Source organism: Propithecus coquereli, unplaced genomic scaffold, assembly GCF_000956105.1.
Source record: "Propithecus coquereli isolate 6110/MARCELLA unplaced genomic scaffold, Pcoq_1.0 Scaffold56, whole genome shotgun sequence".
Classification (NCBI taxonomy): domain Eukaryota; kingdom Metazoa; phylum Chordata; class Mammalia; order Primates; family Indriidae; genus Propithecus; species Propithecus coquereli.
In genome coordinates, this window is record NW_012151507.1 from 1,269,113 (window position 1) to 1,295,803 (window position 26,691).

At 40.2% G+C, this 26,691-nt stretch overlaps 1 protein-coding gene across 1 annotated transcript in view; it reads left to right on the forward strand.

Annotated features, from left to right (window-relative positions):
* MPZL1 (myelin protein zero-like 1) overlaps nt 1-12,519 on the forward strand; it is a 40,572-nt gene extending 28,053 nt beyond the window's left edge. The window contains exons 2-4 of the mRNA XM_012657795.1: nt 6,791-6,957; nt 10,964-11,177; nt 11,853-12,519. Coding sequence (XP_012513249.1) covers nt 6,791-6,957; nt 10,964-11,177; nt 11,853-11,989 — 518 coding nt within the window. The 3' untranslated portion in view covers nt 11,990-12,519. The remainder of the gene's footprint in view (nt 1-6,790; nt 6,958-10,963; nt 11,178-11,852) is intronic.
* The last annotated feature ends 14,172 nt before the right edge of the window (nt 12,520-26,691 follow it).

The following is a 26,691-nucleotide window of genomic DNA, read 5'->3' on the forward strand; positions in this document are numbered from 1 at the left end:
AAGAAACCAGTAAAATCATCCCTTGCTTAGACTACCTAGAATGCAGTCTGAGAGGGAGACATGTGTTTTAGTTTCTGTCTTTATCCACACAGGAGAACATTTTTCTTTTGTTGTCGTTGTTGGTTTGAGAAAGGGTCTGGCTCTGTTGCCCAGGCTGCACTACACTGGCATGATCACAGCTCACTGCAACCTCCAACTCCTGGGCTCAAGCAATCCTCTTGGCTCAGCCTCCCGAGTAACTAAGACTATAGGCACACACCACATTCCCTGCTAATTTTTAAATTTTTTTTGTAGAGATGGGGTCTCACTATGTTGCCCAGGCTGGTCTCAAACAATCCTCCTGCCTTGGCCTCCCAAAGTACTGGGATTACAGGCATGAGCCACAACACTGGCCCAGGAGAACATTTCTAACAAGATGCCATTCATGTCCATCGCAGTTGGTAAAACACTGCTGCACCATGCTTGGTAAAAGTACTTTGGATTCTAGGTGCTATCATATGCAAGGAAATCACATGCATTTTTAAGCAAGGGTCTCCCCTGAAACTTCTCCCTGAGACCAACTATGCAGAGCACCAAAGTGTCAGCATTTAACACAATTGACTGCTCTTCCCTTGTCTGTTACAGCATCATGATTGTCTGGGATACTTCTGGTCTCTTTGTCCGTAGCATTCACTATCTGGGATATACTTGTCACAGACAGAGGGACAACAAGCCCGAGGAGGCTGCTGCAACATGTTTGAGGGGGAAAGAATAGGAAATGAGGTCTCAGAGGTGTCCAGGAGTTAGCTCAAGTAGGGCTTAGTGGGGGGCCACATGAGGACTGGCATGACCTTGGCTGTTATAGGAAAACCCTTGCAAGATTCTGAGTTGAGCAGTGATGTGATCTGACTTGAATTTTAATGAGGTCTCTCTGGCCTCTCTGTGGACCAGTTGCAGTGAAGTGGATAAGGCTGGAAGCACAGACACCAGTTAGGAAGCCATTGAAGTAATCCAAGTGAAAGATGATGGTGGCTGGGACAGATGGAACATTGAGGAGCATTGAATGTACCAGGGAGAGATCAGTTTCTAGGTGGGTTTCTAAGTAGAGATAATATGCGTTGCTGTGTTGCTAACAGCCTGGAGGTGAGTTGTAAGAGAAAGAGGAGTCAAGACAGATTCTAGGATTTTGGCCTCAGCCGCTAGAAGGCTGGAGTTGCCATTTACTGAGGTAGAGAAGACCATGGAAAGAAAAGTCTGGGGGTGGGAATCAGGAGTTTGATTTGGACATGTTAAATTTGAGATGGTGCCATTTACATCCAAGTGAAGTTGTTGATGCCAGTTAAATCCCATGTGTGCGTGTGTATACAGGGGTCACCAGCATTTAGGGGCATTCAAACCTAGATGAGGCTACTAAGAGAGTGGAATATTAAATAGATAAGCAGTCAAAGGAATGATCTGGGGCTTTTTAACATATAGAAGTCAGGAGAACCAGCAAAGGAGCAGGCAATGAGATAAGAGGAGAATCAAGAGGCAGAGGCCTTGTAGGAACCAAACCGTTAAAAAAAAAAAGTTTCAAGGAAGGAGTGATTAACTCTATCAAATGTTGCAGATAGGTCAAAAAGACAAAGTTTGAGAATTAGCCATTGATTTAGCCATAAGGAGATCATTGCATTCCTTAGCAAGAACAGTGTTAGTGAAGTACAGGGATGAAAGCCTGAATTGGATTTATTCCAGAGAAAACAGGAGAAGAGAAATTTAACAAAGTGAAAGTGGACAGTTCTTTTGAGATTTGTAAAATAGAGGAGGGCAAAGGGACCATAGCTGTGGGGAGATGCAAAATCTTTTCCCCTAAAGCTGAGATATAAATATAAATATGTATGTGTGTGTGTGTGTGTGTGTGTGTGTGTGTATATATATATATATATATATATATATATAGTCATTAAATATGAAATGTCCAATTTTGAATCAAAAGTGTAGTTTATTATATCTCAAACAAGAAGCAGTACAATTAATCAAAGTAGGTGCCTGAACTATTGACACCGTTTTGCCATCTTAGTGGTAGCTTGTTTATGCCAGCAGTGAAGAAGCCTGGAGAGCGAATGGCAATGAAATTACAAACGGCGTTTTCCACAGCTTGTTGAGAATTGAATATTTTTCTTGGCAAGAAGTGGTCCAAAGCCTGGAAGAAGTGGTAGTCAGTTGGTGCAAGGTCTGGTGAATACAGTGGGTGACAGAGAGTTTCCAAATCCAGCTTCTGTAGTTTGAGCAGCGTTGTTTGTGCGACATGTGACATGTGGTTGAATGTCGTCTTGTAAGAGGATTGACCAGTCTCTATTGATCAGTCTTGGCTGCTTAATCGCAAGTATCCTCATCATTTCATCCAATTGGTGGCAGCAGACATCCACTATACTTGACTGACCAGATTTCATGAAGCTGTAGTGGATAATACCAGTGCCGGACCACGAAATAGACACCATGAGATTTTTTTGATGAATATTCGGTTTTGGACTATGTTTCGGCACTTCGTCTTTATCCAACCTTTGTGCCGAACGCTTGCGATTTTTATCAAAAAGGATCCATTTTTCCTCACATGTAAGTAATAACACAGTGTAGAAATGGTTCACCTTTATGTCGTGACAGCAAAGAAAGGCAAGCTTCGAGACGATTTCTTTTCTGACGCTTGTTTAATTCATGCAGTACCCATCTATCCAGCTTCTTTACCTTGCCAGTTTGTTTCAAATGGTCCAATATTGTTGGAATAGTGACATCAAACCTCGCTGCTAATTCACGTGTAGGTTGAGATGGATTCGCTTCCACTACAGCTTTTAGCTCATCATTATCCACCTTGGTCTCAGGTCACCCACATGGCTCATTTTCAAGATTAAAATCACCAGAATGGAACTTCTCAAACCATTGACGTACTATGCATTCTTCAGCTACGTCCTTTTCAAACGCTTCGTTGATACTTCGAGCTGTCTGCACTGCCTTAGTTCCACGACAGAACTCATATTCAAAAATATGCAAATTTTTTACAAAAATTGCTCTAAAAAATTTTGAAAGATAATCACAAGCCAAAACATGCATTTGCAAGACTGAAGATACACCTTCATAATAAACATAAAACAAGAAGTGTAAAAGTGAAATGTCAGAGATATCAGTTGTCAAACTTAGTACTTAAGGGATCGGACATTTCATACTTCACAACCTGTATGGCTTACGGTAGTAATTCAGCAGTGAGTGAGAAACCCAGGAGAAGGGAGAATTGCTGGATCGATGTCCTTAGGTAGGCAAGAGACGATGAGATGCAGTGTGCAGTGAGGTGTTGACCTTGGAGAGGAGTGCAGACATCTCCTACATTGTAGTGGACATGTGGGCACAGATGCAGGGACGTAGGTAGGTGTGGTGTGGGGACACAGGGAAGTTCTCTTCTGATTGCTTCTGTTTTTTTTTTTTTTTTTCAGTGAAATAGGAAGCACAGTCATTAGCTGAGAGTAAGGAGCTATCGGGGGGATGGAAATTTAAGTTTAGAGAGGAAGGTTTAGAATAGTCCTCTGGGAAAATGGAGAGCAGATAGATTAGGGAAATGTGGATGGATTGCCAGGCAGCATTGAGAGTCCCCTTGAGGTTAATGGTCATTTTAAGGTGAAACCAGTCGGTGGGCTTGTGTGCTTTTCTCCAGCCACGGTCAGCCACCCTGGTAGAGAAGCAGAGTGGATGTAGAATTAGTTTTAACCAGGATCGAGGTTTGGCCAGGTGAATGCACTGAAGGAAGAGAGAGGCAAGGAGCTGATCGTGCATGCAAGGGGTGAGTGTAACAAGGGACCAGGTGTCTAGTCTGAGTAAGGCGAAGGACATGCTGGGATGCGAGACAGTATGGAGATTTGAGGATTGATGGATTTTAGTTTCTGATGTGGCAGAAGGACCAATGAAGTCAGGATTTTGGAGATATTGGAAAGCTAGGAGATGGTTAGTCAGAGAATAGAGAAGCCTGAACTTGAGATTGTGGAGCAGGTGCACACATGTTGATAGGGTCTAGAACGATGATTCTCACCCAGGAGTGGTTTCAGCCCTGAGGCCGCATTTGTGATATCTGGAGACATTTTTGGTTATTACTACTGGAGGTGGAAGAGATGCTACTGTTACCTAGTAGAGGCCGGGGATGCTGCTCAGCATTCTCCAATGCACCGGACAGTTCCCCACAGCAAAGAATTATCTGGACCAACAGTGCTGAGTTGAGAAGCCCTGGTTTAGGGTGTGGCCATAGGAATGAGTGGCGGGGATAGGCCTGATCTTATCCAGATTATTGGAGAAGAGAAAATAAACAAAGACACCAGCATTTTAGAAGGTTTATCTTATGAGTACAAGAGTAGTATTGGAGGAAAGGATAGATAGTCAGGGAGGAAGTTAACTTCCTGTGTATGGAATCATTTGCTTTTTCTGGTGCTAGCTGATTGGCTAGAGTTGGAATTCATAATCCTGGCTCTGATAGCCGCAGGTTCAAATTAGCCAAAGAGTGATGGTATATTTTTTAAAAAGCCACTTGTTTATTAGCCAGCTTTGGTGTAACTAAATCAAGTCTGTCTTAAATAGATTGTTTAAAAGCCAATTAGGGATTTGGTTAGTCTTTTTGCTAAAAATTCTGTGACTGCAAATTTCAACATGTGTCCTAGTCCCATCTTTATATACTGTCTCAGGGTAACAATTCTTGCAACCAGGCCTTGAGGCAGGGATCTGGTTTAAGAAAATCCTTGAGAAACCTTATGCATGGGCTTTAGAGACCGTGGCTTTCCTTGCAGTGCTCATCACCTAGTCCAAATGACACAGAATGAGTAAGGGTTGCAAACCAGTGCTGCTTCCTGCAACTAGCTGGTCAACTTGTTTAGTCTTGTGTTTTGTCCTTCATTTTGAACTCAAGTGCCCTAGAGCTGCTTTTCTGCCTACCCACAAAAGCAAGGCGCGTCTTTCGTTTTCTTCTCTTCTGAAAGAAAGGCTTGTTTTGAGGTTTGGACCACAAATAATAATCCATTGTTTCCTATAATAATAATCTACCCTCTTTAGCAGAAAAAAATCCGCTTGATACAGTGTGGCTATCAGTTTATTTAAAAGAATAGCCAAAAGTGTCCATTGTGTCCTGAGAATAAACATTTGGAAGATGGATGGGAGGAACGGGGGAGTACTCTTGTTCTCCTTGGCCCAGAGTCATAGTTAAGCCCTCAAGAAGAAAAAATTCTGTAAATGACTGTCAGTTCTGGGTGACAATACCCTTCCTTATTCTGCCTGTCTGTTACATTCTAAGAATAATTGGAGCACTGCAGATATTTAATCCAAACTATTTCTTCAAAAAATACCTAATTTTGAAAATGGGTGTTTTTAAGTTACCAATTTTAGGCCAAAGAAGTTTCTTTCTAACCTTCATTTAGTTTGTGAAGTTGTCTCTTTTTGAGTGAAGACTACCTTCTTTTAGCAGCAATCCTTAACAATTCCTGCAGTTGCCTCTGGTTGCAGATCTTGAAAAAAGAGCTATTCTTATATTCCAAGTGGTAGATATATCTTAGTTACTATTTCCTGGGCTTAGGCTAACTGGAAAAACTGGATAGGTGAAATGAAAATGTGGCAAGTGTAGTCGGCTATTTCTTGAGTACACGCATACCTAGTACACTGAAATCTTACGTAGGTACGATTTCACTAACAAAACCAAAATGTATTATGCATCTTTCTACATTTAAGACCTTTACAGGAAAAGGATCAGTTAAATAAATAATAACAGGGCTTAAAATGAAGTAATATATCTTACTTTGAATAGTTTTAATTGCTTTAAATATGGAAGGTGAGAAAAGTTCAATGTGATAACAATTGCAGTGTAACAGGTAAATGTGAGAACTGTTTAAAGAAGTAAAAACACAGCCTTCGTATCATTAAAAACAGAGCTTCAGGGCAGCAACCAAGAAGTCCTTCAATAGCTGAATGAATAAACTGTGGTACATCCATACAGTTGAATATTATTCAGCAATAAAAAGAAAGAGACACCAAGCCACAAGAAGACATGGAGGAAGCTTAAGTGAATATTGCTAGGTGAAAGAAGCCAGTCTGAAATGGCTACGTACTGTGTAATTCCAACGATAAGACATTCTGGAAAAGGCAAAAATATGGAGATAGTAAAAGGTCGTAGTTGCCAGGGGTTTCGGAGGAGAGGAGACATGAATTGGTGGAGCACGGGGGATGTTTAGGGCAATGAAACTATTCTGTATGATAATGTAAAGGTGGAGACATGTCCCTGTACACGTTTGTCAAAATCCGTAGAAGGTACAACACAAAAGTGAACCCTAATGTAAACTATGGACTTTAGTTAACATTGTAACAATATTGGGTCATCAATTGAAACAAATGTGCCACACTGATGACAGAGGTTAATAGTAGGGGAAACTGAGGGTGGGGGTTGGAGTGTGAGGCACTAATGAGAACTCTCTATTTTTCTACTTCATTGTTTCTGTAAACATAAAACTGCTCTTTAAAAGATCTTTTAATTTTAGAAAAGCATAAGTGTTTAGGTATAGCCAGACTAGTAAAAATATTTTCTTAACTAAAAATCAAAACAGTAAGACCCCCAGACTGTCAGCAACTATTCTATTTGTAGGAAGTACTTACTTATAGACTATCCTACCAGAAATGCACAGTATAATGGCAGTGGATTACTGTGTATATCTGGGAACTTTCTTGTATTTTTTCTTGTCATCTTCTGTGATAAATATGCACAGTAGAATTTCTGCTAAATCCTACTTTTAAACTATCTTTTTTCCTTTCTCTCTAGTGACAGCTAGAGTATCAGCCTTGGAGGTCTACACACCAAAAGAAATCTTCGTGGCAAATGGGACCCAAGGGAAGCTGACATGCAAGTTCAAGTCTACTAATACCACTGGCGGGTTGACCTCGGTATCCTGGAGCTTCCAGCCGGAGGGGGCCGCCACGACAGTGTCGGTAAGCATGCTTGACTGCTCGTGGCTAGTCCTACCTCATGGGTTTCTTTATTGCTCGAGTGCAGTTAATGGTCCATTCTTCTGATCGTGCATTTCCAAAATGAGTGTATTTATTATCTATGACAGACTTCAGGGCCCTTTCTTTTGCCTCAAACTTTTGAGGAAAAAGTAAGTTCAGCGTATCTTAAGTGAGCTTATTTCCTTGTCTTGGCATATCATTCTCCCCTTGGCATCCCCTCAAAGCCTCTCCACCTTCAAATCCTATTGTGAAATTGATCTTTCCCACAGAGCAGTCCTTAATTGACCATGCTGACATGCTTCAGGATTTATCCCGCATCTTTTCAGTTTTTATTCGCCCCCTTCTTATTTCTATTTCTTTTACTTATTACTCAATTTGTGTGTGTATATGTGTGTATGCACATGCTCCCTTCTGATTTAATTATGAAGTTCTTGATTTAGTTTATAGGCCATCTGGTTCAGCAATATTTACGGAGAGCTTACCATCCAGTGGGTATGTAAGGCCTTCAAAAATGTCTAAATGACAGTTTTTGCTCTCATGCAGAGAGTGGCCAGGAGTAAGATTAGTATATAGATGACTTCAGAGTAAGATGAGGGGCACAACAAAAATACAGCACCAGAGGGCTGGAAGAAAGGTTTGTTAGTTACTAGCTGAGTGCTGGTTATGCAGTGGGTGCTTGTTGAACATAGACTGACTATCCAGGTTCTTGTCTATAAAATGGAGATAGTAAAATCTCCCATATAGGGGTGTTAGGGGAATAAAGTGAGATTATACAAGATAAGCGCACAGGACAGTGTCTAGCTCTGGAGGTACTACTGTATACTATTTCTTATGTTACTGTTGTTCTCTCAGCATGTCGAATGTCCTTCAAGTATTGGCACACACTTTAGCAGTGTTGTACATTTCAGGTTGTCAGTACTTGGCAGGGAGAGCGTCTGCCGTCTGTCTTTAAATAAGAATACCCAACTCTTCTCTTGAAGGATGACGAGTTACATTTGTTGATCACCACTCAGATGCTAGGTCCATCAAACATTTAATCTTCACACCTCCATGAGGAAGGAGTACTTTCTCCCCTTCCGGGTGGGGAGGGGGAGGAGGATGAGGGACACTGACTCAAGAGTATTTTGATTAATGTGTTTAGCTAGTCAGTTTATACTTACATACTCGCCTGACTACAGTTAACTTCAGAATGCTCAGTTATTGGTATAGAAGCCATTATCTCCAAAATGTCAGGATACATTTAATAAGATGAGCAGGTTGCTTTTTGCTTTTATACATTTTATAGGAAAATTGTATTCAAACCCAGCATACCATAGATGGCTTTTCTGGTTCATGGACTTAGAATCCACATGTCTAAAGAGGGCAGAAGGGAAGTGGTAGGGGACGGTGGAGGGAAGGACCAAAAAATCCAAAAAAAATCCCCACAAAATTCATCTCTAGACGACCACAACTACCCTAAAAAAATGGGCAGAGAAAAAAAAAACAGAGGGGAGAAAAAAATGAGTTCCATTTTAGACATGGGTTGACGAAGGCATTATTCCTCAATTTAGTTTGGCAAACTTATGTAGCTCCTGCTATGTGCCGAGTGCTGAGGAATGCAGAGATAGATACAACCTATCCCCTGCCTTCAAAGGGCCTGAGAAGGGACCTGACTGAGGGAGCCGTGTAGGACCCAGGGGTGGAAAGCAACAGATTGTAACTGTCATTGGTGGTTCAGAAATGCAAAGCAGGGAATATTTGGAGATGATGTGGGAAGAGAAGGCAGAAATCAGCTGGTGAAAGGGTTTGTTAGCTAAGCTGAGAGTTTATGGTTTATTTCCTGGTGAAGAAGAGAGAGTGAAGGAGTTTGAGCAGACAAGGCATGATTATACATAAGAAGCAATAAGTAATGGAAATAGCATAAGCTTTGAAATCAAAGGTGAGTTTAAATTCCATCTCTAAAACCTATGACCTTGAGCAAGTCACCAAGCTTTTCTGAGCCTCACTTTCCTCATTATGAAATATCAGGCAGGCAAACCTCACCTTGCAGGGTGGTTGTGTGCACTGGAGAGTTGTTGAGTTTTCCATTGGTCTTTCACGTTTCTGCACGTCTTGCAAGCAGGGGCGCTGGCTGCCTTTGTTCTGGACTTTCTTTGTACAGAGACTAGCCTTGGAAGACAGAGATAATGTTTCCCTCTGGGGCACAGGACAGATTTGTTTACTGTCCAGTATAGTAAAAATAGTATCTCCCTTCAGGGCAAAAGTCAGACATGCCTTCTGCCCATTATAAAAGATTTGAGTTCCCTAAGCTCGGGGGTCCTCAGCCTGGTGCCTGCCTCTGCACGTGCAGCATCCACCTGAGCCCTCCATGCCATCCTCGTGGGACGTGGGGGCGAGGGCAGCAGGTAAACACATGCTTCCTGCTGTACCGTAAGTAGGTTCTTTGCCTTTGAGTCTTCTTCATGGAAGTGAAAACTTCACATGATTCTGTGTCTAATGCCAACATCTACGAACTTGTGGCCAACTAACTTCGCTAGCTTGCAAGTAGGGTAAAATCTCAGACCCTTCATTATTCTTAACAAGCATTTAGGTCATATCACATACAGGCTAAACATTTGATTAATGGTAATAATAATTATTATTGTTTATCAGTGATCATTTAGGCATCATGGAGGATGGATTAGAGGAAGTCGAGGCTGGAGTTAGACACAGCAGTTAAGAGGCCATAGTCAAGATGACAAGAGCATGAAACCAGGTGTCATCAATGGAAATTGAATAGAGAGAAGAAAACTAAGAGAAGTTTATGAGGTAGATTGACAATATTGGGGGATGAATTAGATGGGAAGAAAAAGGAATCAAGGATTACTCCAAGATTTATGGTTTGGGAGACAGATGGTAGCCATCAGTCAACACGAGATACATAGGTAGGAGATGAAGTTTATAGGAGAAAGTGACAAGCTTGGGGGACTTGGTCAGCCTGGTGGTAAAGTGAATAAGCAGTTTTGGGAGGAGTCTAGAGTTTAGGGGACACTATTGATGGAGAGAGAGATTTGGGAGTTAAAATAGAGATGGTCCTTTAAGTGACAGGAACTGGAGAGATTGCAGAGGTGTTTAGCACCATCAGAATGTTCTGAAAATGTTCTATATGAATTGCCGGTGGAGCTGATTTCTACCCCCGGCCCCACCATCACCCCATCCATGAACGAGAACAAAGACACCAATCCTCTAGCAGAGTTGCTTGGATTACAGCTGTGTGTGAGGGTAGATCCCCTCCCACCAGGCCTTACCTTGCTTCCAGGGTGCTGGGTTTGACGAGGTTCACTTTGAGAAATAAGTTCCTTTGCTAAAGGCAGGTCTGAGGAGAGAGTGAGGAGTAGAGAGAGGAAGGGGCCAATAGCTGAACCTTCTAAGGCCGGTGAGAGCGTTTTGTTATCTGGGCTTTGTTCCTTTCACACACCCATGACTTTTCCATAGAAAACCAACAAGTAAGAGGGAGAAACCCACAGATTTAACTGATCTGTGGTATCTAGGATTCTTTTTCATTGTGCCTTCATGTATCTCAGTGGTACGCTTTGTGAACAGTCAGCTTTCTGAAGGCTTTGGATTCACTGGGCTCAAACACGGTGTTGCTGGAAGAGTGTTGGCTTTGAAGAATCGGAAGGGCCTGACTTTGACTCTGGGTCCCTCACTATCATGCGACTTTGGGAAAATGACTTCTTTGAGTCTCCATTTCCTTATATAAGTGGTATAAGTAGCAATAATTATATTAATGGGATATTGAGACGATTAGAGAAGATATATGAACCTGTTTCTTCAACTGAAACCTGGCAGGGTTGACCCCCTGATCTCTAAACCTCTTAGATTCCATAGCTTGAGGTTTATAATATGATATTGCATTTCTCTCTGTGTGGAGTCTTTTTTTAAAAGAACCTTTTGCAGCACGCCTGTTATAGAATTTAGGAATTCTGCCTTTGAAAATAGCTCACATGTTCTTTTTTTCTAATCGCAGTTTTTCCACTACTCCCAAGGGCAAGTGTACCTGGGGAATTACCCACCATTTAAGGACAGAATCAGCTGGGCTGGAGACCTCGACAAGAAAGACGCGTCAATCAACATAGAAAATATGCAGTTTATACACAATGGCACCTATATCTGTGATGTCAAAAACCCTCCCGACATTGTTGTGCAGCCTGGGCACATTAGGCTGTACGTCGTAGAAAAAGGTACTTCTTGAGTATTTTTGCAGTAATGATGCAATCTCCTTTATCTTGTGTTTAGTTGGAGAACAAGAGATCCATTTCAAGGTGTGTTTGAAGGTGGTATTTTTGCCTTACAGTTGGGGAACTGTTGCTCATTCCAACCAAAGCGGCCGATTTCTTCATTTTTATTCCTGCTGTCTGGAGCCTATGGTTCTGATTTCAGGCCTATTAGTTTTTTAGAGTAATTAGAAGAAAGACCAAAGTTATTATGGTTGGATATAGTGGGCAGTGGGAAAGAAGGAGATTAATACTGTTTTATATTCTGTTTTGACATTTCCAAAACACTACCGTGATTTCTTCTTTTTTTGAGAACAAGCCGGAAATGCAGGTTCTTGGTGTCTCATTTTGAGACAAAGTCTGCTTTGTTAGAGAGTAGATTGAGGTACATTCACATCACTTTTTCTTTTATTTTAGAGCATTGAGAGAGATTGTAGATGTAGAAATGCTTAGTTCTGTAGTTCATGCCTATTTATCTAATATGTGTATGTCATCAGGTAGATACTAGGATCTCATAATTTGGATAATAAAAGACAGCATGGTAACTGTTAAAGGAAGACACTTGCTTATTAATTTAATAAAATTCCATTTTTTCCTCTCTGTAGCAATTTACCTTAAAACTATTTTGTTCTTTCTCTCTAGAGAGTTTGCCCGTGTTTCCAGTTGGGGTAGTGGTGGGTATAGTTACTGCTGTGGTCGTAGGTCTCACTCTGCTCATCAGCATGATTCTGGCTGTCCTCTATAGAAGGAAAAACTCTAAACGGGATTACACTGGGTAAGAAACGCTTTTTTAGGGGAGGAGTGGAGGGAAGGAATCAGGGTTTATAAAAACTTATGTATTTTTATGGGAAAAGGATTGTGAAGAATTAACTACTGTTTGCTTTCATGTCAGAGTCAGGCTGTCTCCTTAGGAGGTGTTCTGACATGGGCAAGCAGAAATCAGTGGCCTGCTATTAAATGCGGAATGTGATACTAATCCCTGTTCTACAGGTTCCTTTTTAGGTTTGGTGAAATGAACTGCTCAGCAGTCTGTGCTCTGTATTTCAGTACTATCCACTCTGAAATTAGTATTCTTAAGCTACAGGCATCACTTACCCAATTTAAGAGTTTAATTTTAATTTCTTGGCAATAATCTCATGAGTTTTTTTTTTTTTAGTTGGGTAAACGTAAAACCCTAATCAAGAAGTTGTGAGCTGGGCGTGGTGGCGCATGCCTGTAGTTCCAACTACTCAGAGGCTGAGGCAGGAGGATTGCTTGAGCCCAGGAGTTTGAGTCCAGCCTGGGCAATACAGTGACACCTCATCTATTTTAAAAAAAAAAAAAAAAAGTGGCCGGGCGCCACGGCTCACGCCTGTAATCCTAACACTCTGGGAGGCCAAGACAGGAGGATTGCTTGAGGTGAGGAATTTGAGACCAGCCTGAGCAGGAATGAGACCACCATCTCTACTAAAAATAGAAAAAATTAGCCGGGCATGGTGGCGCAAGCCTGTAGTCCCAGCTGCTCGGGAGGCTCATGCAGAAGGCTTGCTTAAGCCCAGGAGTCTGAGGTTGCTGTGAGCTAGGCTGATGCCACGGCACTCTAGCCCGGGCAATAGAGTGAGACCCTGTCTCAAAAATAAAAAAAGGAATTTGTGCTAATAAACTACCACCCTCAACCCTATGTGATGATATACCAGCGATAAAGAAAAGTAGACTTTCTTTCTGTTTATGGCTTCTCAAAAGGAACATATTTGAGCACAGGGTGTGTGTCTAATTGAAAGACCTTCTCTTTTCCCTACTCCAGCAGGAACGCTAACCCATATAAGCTATGTAAACTCACGTGGTAAGACTGGAAATGAAGGCTGGATTCAAGTTGATGTAGCACGAGCAGTGTCGCAGATGCATAGACCTAACTTTAACCACCTTGCAGGGACTGTCATTTGGGAGGATTGCATGCCTGGAACTCTCTTGCTGGTGGATGGCGGGCACCTCTATCTATGGCTCTGCTGATCTAGAGTGTTTAGGAGTGCTGTGTTTTAACAAGTTTGTTCAAATTCAGATGTTGATATTACTTGCTTGGAATGCTTCTGTTCTGCTGACTGTATCTGCCCCCTTGCATGGTGAGTGTTTTACGATTAAGTGTAGCTGGATTGTTGGTTTACAACATGAGACTAATCCAGGGTAGTAACCTGCCAGTCTTTGGAGTTCTTGCTTTTGGGTTAATAAAGGGGCAGGAAAGTGTTCCTTAGAATCCTAATCCTGCATGGCATCATGAATGCTGCTATTCTTCTTACTTTGGTTTTTTCCTCTTCCCCTGCCTTTTCTACCTTGGTGTGCTGGGATCAGATCCTGCTTATCTTCCACTTCTTAAGAAAAGCTGACATAGAAGACACATTGGGACTATAACAGGGCTGGGTCTCCTCTTCCACTCCCACTAGACACATGGTAACTAATCACATTGCCCGTTGCTGTTAATATTCATGTGTATGTATTCAGCCCATCTGAATACGTTGTTGACAGCTAACCAGCTAGCTCTGAGCTAACCCAACAGCTATTATGGTTTGTCCACAAATATGTCACGTGTTTGTATTAGAAACATGTTGAGCATACCATCGGATGAAATTGAGTTGTCAAGTTACATAGAGATTTTATGATCATCTGAATGTGTATTCTCTTCATGTAAAACACCTGTGTGTGTGTGTGTGTGTGTGTATGTGTTTGTGTGTTAGTTTTCTTTTTCATACGTGAATTGTATTATCAATGATTGAGGCCCTCTTTGTGATAGAATAATCAAACCAATTTGGTTCAGAGCGTGTAGCCTCCCATTTCAAAGAAGGCACAGTTTGCAGAATGCACAATGTGCTTTGGTCTTAGTAATGACGCTTTAAATGTGATCCTCACCAAACTCCTAAGTTTTTTGAAAAATATGAAGGATTTAAGCTGTCCTGATGACACATCTCATCAGGAAATCCCTAATGAGATACTTCCTGGCATTCACTTTCCCCGATTTCAGTTGTAAAAGTCCCCTAGACCCCCGAAAAAAGTTCAGCCTGTGTGACATGGCATTCCATAGTTTCTCATCATTCACAACTTCCTGGGGTTTTGGGGTTTGGTTGTGTTATTGGTAGAGAATAAAATACGGAGAGAACAAGACAAGCCAGGACTACGAACGAGCCTGGATGTATATCTGTAATTTTTAAAATACATTCAGAAGAGACTTGCCTTTGATGATAACAAAAGCAAATTGCCATAAGCCATCAAGAAGGTATTGTATAGTTTGCTCCCTTAAGCCTTTATCCCAAAGGAGAGTTGGTGGCAGGGGGAAAAGACAAAGCAGGAAAAAGGATCAGAGTGTATTGTGACCAGAATTGCATTATCATTGTCATAAACAAGGGTGAGGAGGTTGTACCATACCGGTTTCTGTGCCTCCCTCACTGACTTAGGAGAATGTGTGAGTGTCAGGGATAGAAAGTAGTTTTCAGATATGTGATCGTTCTGATATCCATTGTTCTATTGTCCTTTGTTTTTATACATCTGCTGCTTCATCTTGCCATCACTTGCATTTGTATGTTTTTGTTTCTGTTTAATTTTTTTTTTTTTTTTTTTTTTACATTTGTTCTCCAAATTGTCAATTCATCAGCTGCAGTACATCAGAAAGTTTGTCACCAGTTAAGCAGGCTCCACGGAAGTCCCCCTCCGATACAGAAGATATAGTAAAGAGTTTGCCTTCTGCATCTCACCAGGTAATGGCGCCCCACAGGCTGTGCTCTGTCACCTCCCTTGGTGCGGGAAGTAATTCTGAGCTGTGAGAGAGAGAGAGAGAGAGACAGACAGGCAGACAGACAGACAGAGACAGAGAAAGGGAGGGAGAGGGGAATTAAAGGGCTGGTCTAGGAAGACCACAAGAAAATATGTGGAGAAGAATCTGACCTGAGTAAAGGTTTCCACAAAACCACCACTAACAGAATTGTTGACTCATAATATGGCATCTTTGGCCCAAGTAGAATTAGAAAATGGCTTTGTCAAATGTAAAAGATTCTTCTTTAATTGCCCAGGGAAAGAAATCTAATGAACTAGAAATCTAATGTACTGAGGCACCCTGCAGACAAGAAATTAGCAGGGAGAAGTTGATATTCTTGGTATTGATGATAAAACAAAAATTATTTTATGTGGATTCTTTAGAAAAAATTGAAAGTGAGCATGTGTCTGAATAATAGGCTTGATAAGGAATGGTTTTGGTTTCCACTTCTAGTAGAAAGTATAGAAGAGAAATAATTTTTATTTGAAATTTAACATAGCATCTAGCATGGTATATTTTAGCTATGCTATTTTAGCTATAATTGTGGTAAGGCAGAAATTCCATAGCTTAGTACAAATTTGATTCTTCTGGGGTAGAAAGCATCCTGAGGAATTTGACCCATCCCTCATCATCCTGAGGAGAATGGATTTAAGAGGAAGTAAAGAGACTAACAGTGTTTTGTGGAAGAAGTACCCATAGTCTTATTCCACAGTTGTTATGTGTTATGAGGAAACCATTATACCAACGAGGAAACTAAGGCATTATGATATTACATTTCTAAAAGCACACACTCAGTGACAGAATTGGGGCTAGAACCCAGGTGTGTAGATAGCATGTGTTCTACCACAGCATCAGGCTCGTTACCTGTTCCCATTCTGTCTGTCTGATATACCGCCAATACCTGAGTCCACTCATTTGGATTATGAATGGGAATAGGGTTGTGAATGAAGGCATGAGAGTTACAAATAGGCGTAACATCTAAAGAAGGCTTGGAACATTTTCCTTCTGTCCTTGAAGTGCTCTCAGAGTTGCTCTTTTGCTGAAAACAAACTAGAAAAAAGAAACAGTGGTTTTCAAGATATTGGAAAACAGATTACACAGCACTGTGACCCCTGAGAGGAAGGAAACAAATAACGCGAGCCCTGTGATTGCCCCCACTTACTGCCTTGAGACAGTTTCCACGCTGCAGTGCAGGGAGGGAAAATGGAAATAGAGCCCAGCTGTCTCAGTGAGTTGAGGAGGCAGAAATCAGAGTTTGAAAAGGTCAGGGTGGCTAGAATTTGTGAGGCACAGTACCAGAGAAGAAACTACAGAGAGAGAACATGCACGTACGCTTCAGAAATCTGGAGTGGGGCCCCTGGAGTCTTTGTCTGAGTACAGATTTATACATGGGTAGGAGAAAACTCTCTGAGACCAGGGAAAGAACTACCTGAAAAGCAGTAGGTTGCACAATGCCTGGAGCTCACACAGGGCTGGGAATGGTTTGTGTTCCCAAAAGCCAAAGTAGAGAGACTCATAATATATAGGGTATTGGTTAGGATGCTCAGAATGATCATGCCTTAGTGTGGGGCTAAATTAGCACCACTATAAAGGATGCTATAGACCCACCATAACAAAGCTTAAAAGGAAGCCTTTAAAGAATCAAACTAACCTAAAAGTAATTTAGCTGCATTCTACAACAAAATCCAATACTATTTATAAGAATACAACAAAACTCAACATCAGACAATGTAAAAATTCATAATGTCTGGCACCCATCAAAAATTACCAGGTATAAAAAGAAGCAGAAAAATAAGACACATAAGCCGGTGTAGTGGTGAACACCTGTAGTCCCAGCTACTTGGGAGACTGAGGTGGGATGATCACTTGAGCCCAGGAGTTTGAGACCCACCTGAGCAACATAGTGAAACTCTGTCTCTAAAAAAAGACATATAACCAGGAGAAATCAATTAGCAAAAACAAACCCAGAAATGAAAGAGATGAGGGTATTAATAAACAAGAACGTTAAAACAAGTATTATAAACCTTATTAATAAACTTAAGGATGTAAAGGAAAGCTTGAATATAATGAAGAAAGAAATAGATATATAAAATAAACCAAAATGGAACTTCTAGAAATTAAAAAAAAAAGTAGATAGCATTAACAAGTTAGATACTGCAGAAGCAAAGATCAGTAAACTTGAAGGCATAGCAACAGAAACTACCGAAATTGAAGCAGGAAGAGAGAGAAAGTCTGGGGGAAATGACAGAGTTTTATCGAGCCAGTGAACAATATCAAGCAATATAATTAAAGTCTAAGAAGGAAAGGGAAGAGAGAAAAAAATTTAGAGAAATAGTGAAATTTTTAATAAATTTGGTGAAAAACATAAACCCACAAATCCAAGAAGTTCAATAAACTCTAAGTAGAAGAAACTAAGAAAAGCACCCTAAGCCACATCATAATCAAATTGCGTAAGACCACTAATAAAGAGAAATCGTAAAAGTTGTCAGAAAAAAAGAGACATGATGATAGAGGAGCAAAAATAGGAGTGACATCAGCCTTCTCTTCAGAAACCATAAGGCCAGAAGACAGTGGAACCAGCACTTTTAAACTGCTGGAGAAAAAAGCCAATCAACTCAGAATTTTGTACTTAGCAAAAATATTTTTCAAATACGAAAACAAATAAGCAAAAAAGCTGAGACAATTTATCACCAGCAGAGATGCTGTATAAGAAATGTCAGGAAGTTTTTCAAGCAGAAGGGACACCGGATGGAAATTTAGATGTATACAAAGGAATGAAGAGCACTGGAAATGATAAATAAGTAGAAAATATAAAAGACTTTTTTTCTTATTTTTAAAATACCTTTAAAAGTAATTGACTATTTAAAGCAAAAATAATGACAGTGCTTTATAGGGTTATAAAATGTAGAAGTAAAATGTATGACAACAGTAGTACAAAGAATGGGGTGGAGAGGATGGAAGAATACTGTTGTAAACTCCTTACGTTATCTATGAAATTGTAATTTCAAGGTAGATTGTGGTAAGTTAAAGATGTATACTGCAGGCCGGGCGCGGTAGCTCACGCCTGTAATCCTAGCACTTTGGGAGGCCGAGGCGGGTGGATCGCTCAAGGTTAGGAGTTCGAGACCAGCCTGAGCAAGAGCGAGACCCCGTCTCTACTAAAAATAGAAAGAAATTATTTGGACAACTAAAAATCTATATAGAAAAATTAGCCGGGCATGGTGGCACATGTCTGTAGTCTCAGCTACTTGGGAGGCTGAGGCAGTAGGATCGCTTGAGCCCAGGAGTTTGAGGTTGCCGTGAGCTAGCTGACGCCACGGCACTCTACTCCGGGCAACAGAGTGAGACTCTGTCTCAAAAAAAAAAAAAAAAAAAAAAAAAGATGCATACTGCAAAGCCTAGGGCAAACACTGGGGGAAGAAAAGAGGTATAGCTAATAAGCCAACTAAGGAGCTGTAATAGAATCACAAAAAAATACTCAAAAGTGAGCAGAAGAAAAGCAGGGAAAAATGAACAGAAGATAGATGGGACAAGTAAAAAACATATAGTGAAGTGGTAGATTTCAACTCAACCATGTTGATGATTACATTAAATATAAGTGAGCCGAGCACTCCAATTAAAAGGTATAGATAGACTGGATAGAAAAGCAAGACCCAGTTATATGCTGTCTGTAAGAAACCACTTTAAATACAAAGATCCCGATAATTTAAAAATAAAATTGAATTGAAAGCAGGGTCTTAAAGTGCTATTTGTACATCCATGTTCATAGCAGTGTTATACACAATAGCCAAAATGTGGAAGCAACCCAAGTGTCCATCAGTGAATGAATGGATAAACAAAATGTGGTATATATGTACACAATGGAATATTATTCAATCTTAAAAGGAAGGAAATTCTGACACATGCTATAACTTGGATGAACCTGGAGGATATTGTACTAAGTGAAATAAGCCAACCACAAAAGACATACTGTATGACTCCATTTATATGCCGTACTTAGAGTAGTCAAATTCATAGACAGAAAGTAGAGTGGTGGTGGTTGGGGGAAGGGAAGAATGGGGAGTTGTTTAATGGGTACAGGGTTTCAGTTTTGCAAGATAAAAAAATTCTCGAGACGGTTGCACGATGATGTGAATGTACTCAACTGAACTATACACTTAAAGTGGTTAAGATGATAAATTTTATGTTATGTATATGTTATCACAATATTTTTAAAATAAAAAGACAGAAAATGATATGCTGCGTTAACACTAATCAAAAGAAGTCTGAATAGTTCTGACATCAAAGTAGGCTTCAGAATAAGAAATATAACCAGGGATAAAGAGGAACTTTCCATGATGATAAAGTGATGTATTCATAGAGAAGACATAATCGTAAATGTTTATACTTCTAATAATAGAACCTGAAATAGAACCTGAAAATAAATGAAGTAAAAACTGAGAGATTTGAAAGGAGAAATGGATATATTCACAATTGTTGCTGGAGGTTTCAACATTCCCCTCTCAGCAAGTTTACAAAAACAAGTTTACAAAAAATCAGGATACAGAAAACTTGAACAACACTGAAACCAACTTGACCTAACGGACATTTATACAACACTACTTCCATCAAGAGAATTCTCATTCTTTTCAAGTGCACACAAAACACTTACCAAATATAGGCCACATTCTGGGCATAAAACAATTCTTATTAAATTTTAAAAGGATTAGAATAATCTGGCCACAGCAGAATTAAACAAATCAACAGAAAGATACCTGGAAGGTCTCAAATATTTGGAAATTAAATAAATAGCCCATTAGTAAAACAAGAAGTCACAAGAAAAGTTAAAAAATACTTTGAACTGAGTGAAAATAATAACACAACATTTCAAAATTTGCGAGGTACAGCTAAAGTAGTGCTTTGAGGATTTGTAGCATTAACTGTTTATATTAGGAAAAAAATAAAGTTATAGAATTGATGATCTAGGCTTCTATCTGAAGAAACTAAAAAAAGAAGAGCAAGTTTAACCCAACATAAGCAGATAGAAGGAAATATTAATAATAAAGACAGGCGCTGTTGAAAAATCAGGTGACGTTCTCGTTCCCCTGGAGGTAATCTGCCTCTTCTCTTTGGCTGCTTTTCAGATCCACTCTATGCCTTTGGTATTCTGCATTTTATCTACTACTTATTTATCCATTACTCCTTGTTACTCATGCTTGAATTTCACTGGACTTCCTGAATCAGAAGGTTCATGTCTTCAATAAATTTTAGAAAATTCCCATTCACAATCTCTTTGAATTTTTCCTTTCTCCATTTTATCTGTTTATCTTTTTATGGAAGTCTAATTAGATATATATTAGACCTTCTCACTCTGTGTCTCTTAACCTCTCTTGCTTACTTTTTATCACATTGTCTCTGTGCTGTTTTCTGTATAATTTCTTCATCTGTCTTTGAATTCACCGATCATTTAGCTTTGTCTAGTCTGCTAATTCAGTTTCATATTAGTGTCTCTGTTTGGCTCTTTTTTAAAATATGTGATGCCTGGCTTGCTGATGTTTTCTTTAAAAAATAAAAAAAGAATAAATCATAAAATTGCCTGGCTAATTTTGATAGTTGCTATGACTTCACTATATTTTCAATTATCTTTTTTTAATTTATTTAAGCATATTAAATATTTTTATACCTCAACACTGATAATTCCAGTGTCTGTGGTCTTTATTGATTTGACTGCAGTTTCTATTTCTACAACTCTTGCTGGTGGTTTATTTTCTCATGTATTTTATAATTCGAAGACTGTGCTTATGTTTCTAGGCACTTTATGCAAATTAAGTCTTCATTTAAAATTTATTACTCATGAGAAGATTTATATTTCTTCTGCCGTGTGCCTTGGATACTACCAACCAGGGGCTTTATAAACTAAAATTTTGGCTTAGGGTCTTTGGGGTTATACAGCTAGCTTGAATTCCACCTCTAAATAATCTACACGAATACAGGGTTGTAGCTATGGATACTTGTGGAGGGGCCTTTTTCTCTTTGTTGCTCGATGCAGGGCTAAGACCAGGTGATACTATGACCCCACTGTAGGCCAGGGTCTTTCCTAGTTTTCCTTTAGAAGATGTTGTCTTTGGGATTTTCCAGCTTTATTCTCAACTCCCAATTACCACCTGGCTCGGGCCTGTCCCTCTACAAGTATAGCTTATTAAAATCCAGGTTTAATTTTTTTCACATCATGGCACAAATAGAAAGTGGCAATTTTACTGTAAAGTCTTCTCGAGAAATCTGGTTTGTCATATGGCTGGAAACAAAAATGCTAGAGGGAGAAATGCAGCTTACAATTTGCATTCAGATCACAGCCTTGTATTTGTGTACCTCCTTTGTTAGGTCAGCTTCAGTTTCCCAGGCCTTCCACTTTGCTCAAGGTAATAAATGAAAATAGCTTAAAATGTCAAATAATATGGTCAGTGAAAAAAGCAGCCCTCCTGCCCCACACCTTCCTACTCTGAGATCCAATCCTCAGAAGAAACACTCTGAATTATTTTAGCTGTTTCTTCTGGTATTCATCTTATTTCTAAAAAACTTTTATTATATTTCTATTGCTAGATTTTTAGTTTTAGATATTATCTATTGACTCCATACTATAGAAAAATGAGAATTTATTAATTTTATTCCCAGCCCTTCATTTCAGCACACAATACATACACACATATCTACATGTGTGCTTCTTCCCGGTGTGGTCATGTCATCATATTCAGGTACATTATTATTTAGTGTTACATGTACCTGTTTTTTTCACTGTCATACCAAATTCAGTTGCTTTCTTGTACAGTTTTATCTACCATGGAACGAATATTTGCCTGTTTTTATTTGCTTATACATATTTATATTCCATCTCAAAACTCTTCAGCAGAATTTAAAACCTCTGAGCACATTCAAACTTCACCTGTTCTATTGGTTTCATTTCATTCTTGGAGACAGACACGCGTTGAAATCATCTGGCCTTCCTGTGCTCTAGGCTGCTCTATACCTGCCAGCCTTGGCCTGCCCTCACAAGAAATTTTCTTTCTCTCTCTCTTCTTGGACCCTAGGTCCTCACCGTTCTTAGTTTATTCTCATATTATGATGGAACATATTCTGCATAACTTCTCGAGAAAGAATGCACAGGAGGTCAACATTTTGAGACTTTGTGTAGTAGACAGAATAACTATTCCCCAAGGAGGTCCACATCCTAATCTCTGGATTCTGTGGGATATGTTGCCTTACGTGTCAAAAGGGACTTTGCAGATGTGAGTAAGTAGCCTTGAGATGGGAAGATATTCCTGGATTATCTGGGTGGGGCCGGTGTAACCGCCAAGGTCCTTGCAAGAGCAAGGCGAATCCTGACAGTCAGAGAGAGGTTGGAAGATGCTATGCTGCTGGCTTGGAAGATGGAGGAAGAGTTTGTGGGCCAAGGAATGCAGGCAGTTTCCAGAAGCTGGAAAAGACAAGGAAACAGATCCTTCCTTAGAGCCCTCAGAAGGCACACAGCCACAGTGACACCTTGATTTTAGCCCAGTGAAACACATTTCAGACTTCTGACCTCCAAAACTGTAAGATAATACGTTTGTTTTTAGCATTTCTGAAATTGTCTTGATTCTCCTCCCTCAAACTTGATTGATAATCTGGTTGGGTAGGATTTCCAACCAGGTTGGAAGTCATTTCCCTTCAGCATTTTGAAGCATTATAGATTTTTCTAGCTTCCATGCTGTGGCTTAGAAGCTGATGCTATTCTGATTCCTGCTCCTTTACGTAGGACCAGTTTTGTCCCTCCTCTTAGAATCTTTTTTTATCCCTAATGTTCTGAAATTTCATAAAATTATAAGTCTTTATTCATTGTCCTAGATACTCAGTGGGCTCTTTCAACCTGAAAACTAGCTAGGTCCTTCAATTTTAGAGTATTTTCTTTCAGCGCTCTTTGGAAATTTTCCTCCTTGTATTTTCTTTCTTTTGGAAATTTCTATTAGGAATTGGACCACCTCCTAGATCGATCCTTTAGTTTTCTTATTTTTTCTATTTGGAAGTTTTTGTCCTGCTTTCTAGAAATTTCTACAACTGTATCTTCCAACTTTCATTGGACATTTACTTTCTGCTATCATTTGTAAAAATTTTCAAGAGCTTTCTCTTATTTTCTGATTATAATATCGTATACTTGTTTCTATGGATGCATTGTCTTATCCGAACATAACATTTTTTCATCTTTCTGTGTGATTTTTTAAAATATTTCCTTCTCTTGTCCCTGAGGACAGGGAAAGGTGGGGACATCTACCTGTGCAAAGGGAGGGTGAACACCAGACACCAGAACCAAATTGGAGTTCTTCCAGCAGAGTAGAGCGGGGGGTTGGGTTGGAAAGGGTGTTAGGTAGGCACTGCCTAGAGTTTGTAGTGTTACGGTATCGGGGAAAGATAAGTAAAAAATCTTTCTTGCAGGCGGGTATGGGAGGCTGAGGCAAGATGATCGCTTGAGGCCAGGAGTTCAAGACCAACCTGGGTGACATAGTGAGACCCTATCTCAAAATCTTTCTTTATAAAGCTTAGTTTTGACTGAGATTGCTGTAAAATAATTTTTGTATAAATATTTGATGAATAGTTGGTTTTCTAGATCCTGTTTTGGAAATGGTTAATGTTTTATGCGGAAAAGTCAGGGTTTGTTTCTTTTTTTTGAGAACAGTGATTGAATGGAATATTTATGTATTTGTCAGCTGTAATACATATAGATGCAATAATGTTTCAAGAAGAAGCACATCGTGTGCATTTTCTCTTTAGTCTTCACAACAGTCCTACAAGGTAAGTTCTTTTGTGGGCTCTGTTTTACACATGAAGAAACTGAGGCTTAGTTACGTTGAGTCACTTGATCAAGGTCAGCAGTCAGTAGCAGAGCTGGTATCAGACTCAGGTCTTTCTGGTTCTAAGGCACGGCTTATTCTGTGTTATCTGTTCAATTCTTTTCAACTCTGATTTGATAGTCATTATTAGTCTCATTTATCTCAAAGAGAGTCATAATACATAGCTGTGTTTCACGTTTATATTTTGCTTTTAAAAAAACTGAAATAAATATGAAAAAGGTGTTTTGTCAACAGTCGACGAGCATATTGTAAAAGCAGATGTTCTCTGTTAGTGATACGATGCCAGGGTGTTGGGAGTGATTCCTCTAATGCCTGAAGGATCAGAATCCAGTGCTGACGGGCTGCAGAGGCAGTGGAAAGTATGGTACGGACATAACTCAAGGACTTCTGAGCAGTTAATATGTATGTAGAGGCAGGGCCCTTTGCTCTTCTAGAACCCTCTCTTCCTGGACCTTCTCCCTACCTTCACCAGTATGTTTTTATATTAGAGTAAATTTGATACAAGTGGCATTCAGAGGTAATTTTGTCTCTAGTTGTAACTAAAAAAATAGGCCTATGTCAAGCAGTTTGTTTCTTGAAACATTTTCAGTAGTTTAAGGCCTATTTGTGTAGAACATAGTTAGGAAAAAGATATATCCATACAAATTTTTCACTTGATTGTTGTCATTCTTTGTGGAAAAGCCAAAAAAAAAAAACCAAAAAAAATCAAACAGGCGGTGTATGGGGAGGGTGAGAGCCAAGAGGTACAGTGAAAACGACTAGGTTAATGTAGGATTTGTTATCGTTTTTTCTTTATTCTTGCATACCCAACAGTGAATGTCTTAGCAATGGGGGGTTCCTTTCCAAGTTGACCTTGGTTCAGTGGCTCCTCCTGAATTCCTGAGCAGTCTTGGCTCTCTAAATCAAAGTGCCGAGCCACATTCCACGGAGACCCAGGGTGCCTTCAGCTTCTAAGCATCACTCAGAATCAGACTTCAGAGAGCTATTCTAGACTGAGCTAGATCCATCTCCACCTACGTCCACAATTCCTCTGGATCCATTATTTCTGCCATCCCTTCGTGTAGCACCTACAGTCGGCCGAGATCAAGGCAGTTAACTAACAAAGCCCCTGACTTAAGACCCTACTTCATTCTAAGGGGGAAAGGAGTGGGGATGACATCAGACAGTGGAAAGCAAGTTGAAGAAAACCGGATCCACCAACAGGAAGGGTTCCTTCAAGGGTTTCCCAGTTACTTTCAGCAGATGACTTGGAGTCTCTTGCCATGAAAGACAATACTGTCTCACATGAAAGACCTTACTGTTATTTTAACACTCACTGATTCGGGGGTAATTCTGTGTTTTTCTTTATTTGCTTTCTGTGCTGTCTTTCTTACCTACTGCTGTGTAACAAAGCAACCCAACATGTAGTGGCTTAAAACAGCCACGGTTTACTTGGCCCCCCATTCTGTGGCTTGGTCGGGCAGGTCTTCTGGTCTGGATTGGTTCAGCTGATCCCTGCTGACTCACTCATACACTGTGACCGGCTGGAGGGTTGGCTGCAAGCTGGCCTGACAATTGGCAGGCTGTCGGCCGGGCAGACAGATGGCAGCTGGGCTGTGTGTCTCTCATCAGCTAGCAGGCTGGCGTGGGCTTCCTCACATGGCAGTGGTGGCTGAATGGGTCCCAAGATCAGTGAGAGAATGGAAACTGCCGTCTGTTGAGGTCTAGGTGTGGAAATTGCACAACATCACTGCTTCCTTATTCTTTTGGTCAAAGCAAGTCACAAGACCAACCCGGGTTCAAGAGGTGGAGAAACAGATTCCTACTCTTGATGGAAAGATCTGCAGCATTATATTGCCAGGGGTGTAGCTGCCGCGAAGGAAAGAATTCACAGTACATCACACATTGTAAATTCCTCCCCCCAGGAACATACCTCAAAATTCCTAATGAGTCTTCAGGAATTATGGTACAGGGTTTTTATCTAGAAAGTTACATAATTTAATTTTGGGAGGTCTGACCTACTCTTGGACGTGGCTGTGACCTGGGAATACTTTATTTCCATTCTGTTCTTAGTTGTAGAAAATAGTTTTTTTTTTTAACTTCTTTTTGTTCCCTTTTGGGTTAGCATTTAACTTGCAGCTTTCTGAGATGAATATAGAGGGTTTCTGTAAGATTTATTAAAAACAATGTCATCTGTTAATGTTACCCATGACAGGCATTAGAGAGTATCATTTATAGACTAAAGACAAGCGTGGAATTTGACTATTTGATTTACTTGATCAGTTAGCTTAGTGTATTATAAAGTGTTTTTGTGTAACAAGATGTTTATAATAATAAAATATGGATTGAGTGTTAACTGTCAGATACTGCCTAAGCTATTTATAGGTATTATCTCAATTCTCATAACAACAGTAAAAGGTACAGATATCATTAGTACCATTTTAGAGATGAAGAAACAAGCTTAGAGGTTTACAAATAAGCTCGAGGCCTCATGACGAATGCTCGTCTCTACCAGGCTGAACAAAGACTATCTCATGCATTCCAACTACGGATCTGCCCCAGTGCACACGCATGGATCTAGTTCTCGAGTGTTGTTTCGTGTTATGACTCCACTTTTAGATGCACCATTGTATAGCCCTTGCAGCTGGGTCTGTCTTCTTCTGTAGACAGAAGCTGGAGTGCCTGAACTCCAGAATCCCGGGTTATACACTAAGGCAGCGGTCCTCAACCTTTCTGGCACCAGGGACTGGTTTCATGGAAGACAATTTTTCCCCAGATGGGGCTGGGGGCGGGGAGGCAGAGCTCAGGCAGTGATGCGAGCAGCTGTAAATACAGATGAAGGTCCCTCGCTGGCCTGCCACTGCTG